This window comes from Nothoprocta perdicaria, unplaced genomic scaffold (assembly GCF_003342845.1).
Source record: "Nothoprocta perdicaria isolate Ctin4 unplaced genomic scaffold, notPer1 scaffold_52, whole genome shotgun sequence".
Taxonomy (NCBI): Eukaryota; Metazoa; Chordata; class Aves; order Tinamiformes; family Tinamidae; genus Nothoprocta; species Nothoprocta perdicaria.
The window spans coordinates 1,682,083-1,684,527 of record NW_020455777.1 but is presented as its reverse complement, the minus strand read 5'-3'; the positions used below and the strand labels follow the sequence as shown (position 1 = coordinate 1,684,527).

General features: G+C 62.8%; 1 protein-coding gene across 1 annotated transcript; it reads right to left on the bottom strand.

Moving 5' to 3' along the window:
• Positions 1-346: 346 nt before the first annotated feature.
• OLIG3 (oligodendrocyte transcription factor 3) lies at positions 347-1,168 on the bottom strand. Its single transcript, XM_026048223.1, has one exon. The coding sequence runs from the start codon at positions 1,166-1,168 to the stop codon at positions 347-349; it is 822 nt and encodes a 273-aa protein (XP_025904008.1).
• Positions 1,169-2,445: the final 1,277 nt, after the last annotated feature.

Genomic DNA, 2,445 nt, shown 5'->3' with positions numbered 1-2,445 from the left:
ATAAAAGGAAAATCCCCGAAAAGAAGAAGCCCCAAGCGGATCTCATCCTCTCCGAGTAGCTGCGATCACTACAATGACAACCATGTCCCTTTTTTTTTTTCATTCATTTTCAGGAAATATTTACATTTTATTACCACGAGCGGCATTGCTATTAATATTATTATTATTTTTACAACAGGGAGTTCCCCCCCCTCCTTTTCCTTCTTTTCAGCACAGCAAGACCACGCCGCCCCAGCAGCCACCTAAGCGCGTTACCTTGGCAGGGTCCTCCCGGCCACCCCACGCCCGCGCGCGCCGGGGTTGCGGGCGGCTGACGGGGGTCCCCCCCGCGCCCCTCCGCGCCCGGTCACTTGAGCAGGTCCTTGGTGTCGCCCGCGATGCGGGCCATGCCGGAGGCGCTGAGGGCCGAGAGGTGCGGCGGCGGGGGCACCTGGCAGATGGTGCAGGGGCACGGCAAGCCCGCCCAGTGCTGGAAGCCGCTGCCCAGCTGGAGGCCCGGCGGGGTGGAGGGCGCCTTGAGCAGCGAGTGGGGCGGCCGGATGGTGCCCAGCGCCGGCAGGGAGGCGGRCAGCGAGGCGGGGGTGCTGGCGGAGGAGAGGGCGCTGCCCAGGATGGGGTGCACCTGGTGCACGGCGCCCGCGGCGTGCGGGGGGTGCCCGGCCGAGTGTCCCACCGTGCCGCAGTGGAAGGCGGAGTGGTGCCCCCCGTAGATCTCGCCCACCAGCCTCTTCATCTCCTCCAGGGAGCTGGTGAGCATCAGGATATAGTTTCTGGCTAGCAGGAGGGTGGCGATTTTGGAGAGTTTCCGCACGGAAGGTCCGTGCGCGTAGGGCATCACCTCGCGCAGCCCGTCCATGGCCAGGTTGAGGTCGTGCATCCTCTTGCGCTCTCGCCCGTTGATCTTCAGCCGCAGCTGCTGCAGGTCCTGCTCCGAGAGCTGCTTCTTGATTTTGTACTTGCTGCCCTCCCCTCCGGCCTTGGAGCTCGTCCTGGAGAGGCCTTCCCCGGACATCTTCTGCACCAGGTCGTTCTGGGTGGAGGAGACGGAGTTGAGCCGGCTGTCTTGGTGGTGGTGATGGTGGTGGTGATGGTGGTGGTCTCGCAGGTACATCTCATCCATGTCTGGCGAGGAAGCTCTGCTGGAGACAGAGCTGGAGTCAGAATTCATTGTACTCGGGCTTCTGAGCAAGAAACTCTTCCCTGCTCTGGAGGTGGCAGAACAAGACAAGTCTCCTTTGAAAAAAAAGAACGAAAATGAGATGAAAAAAAAAAAAACAGACAGCAGGTTCTGGGAGGAGAAGACTTAAAAAAAAAAAAAAAAAAAAAAAAAAAAAAAAAAGGCTAGAGGAGGAAGAAAAAGCCCCTCAGCCCCCTCTCTCTCCAGTCTCTCCCTCTCCTTCTCTCTCCCCCTGGTTATTCAGCCTGTTTACGGGATGGCTAGTTAGTGTATGCTTGGACTAACCTCAGCCTGAAAAAGAGGGGCTTTTATAGAGCTGCAGCAGAGAGCAGAGACAAAAGGAGCCCTCCTATGTATAATCGTCTAGTTAGGATGACGTGCCATTATTCAGGGCGGTGCGCTTTGACTGTCCCATTTAGCAAGGACCCCTATTCATATTCATTGTGGTGCCACCCGGGACACCTCAGCCACGGACCATCAGGAGTCAAGGAGACACAAAACCCCTCTGATTGACACCACACACTCATCACTCCGTGTGCTCACCATCTCCTCCCCCTGCCCCTCATTTCCAATATAAAACCGCATCCCGTCTACAGTGGGGAGGCCAGGGGCTGCACGGGGGGGTGAGGGGGAGCTGGGCGGGAGGGAGTTTGCCGGGGAAGTCCCCCCACTCGCCGGGGGGGCCAGTGTCGCCCACCCCGTCCTGCAGCCTGGCCGGCTCCAGGCGCTGCTCCCCGCTTTGTGTTCGCTTCCCTCCCCCTTCCCCGGTCCCTCCCGTCCAGGGTTTCTCGCGTGGCACCGGCTCTCCCTCGCCTTGCCGGGCTCCTCGCAATTGGCTCGTACCTGGCTCGCCGCTTTGTTTAAAGCAGCGGTAACTCGAGGGCCGCGCAGAGCCCCGGCGGGAAGACGCGCGCGAGGGAAACGCGCCTCCCCCCGGGGCGCGGGACACGGGACACGCCGCAGCGGGGGCGGCCGGGCCCCCGGGAGCGAGCACCGGGGAAGGGGGCTCGGGGGCGCGCCCGGAGATGTCCCGAGGGGACCGAGCGGCTGCCTCCACTCGCCGGACACGCAGGCGGACGGGGGTCGGCCCCGAGGGGTAGCGCTGCAAAGAGCTGGAGGTGTTTGCGCCAGTAAGTAACGGGCTGCGCGGGAGCGCAGCGTGGAGGGGGCGGCCGGTGGGGCTCGCGGGGGGTCTGGGTGGAGCAGGTGCGGCCGCCCCGGCCCGTGGGGCCGCGCGGAGCCCTCGGGGCGGCGCGGGAAGGCCGCGC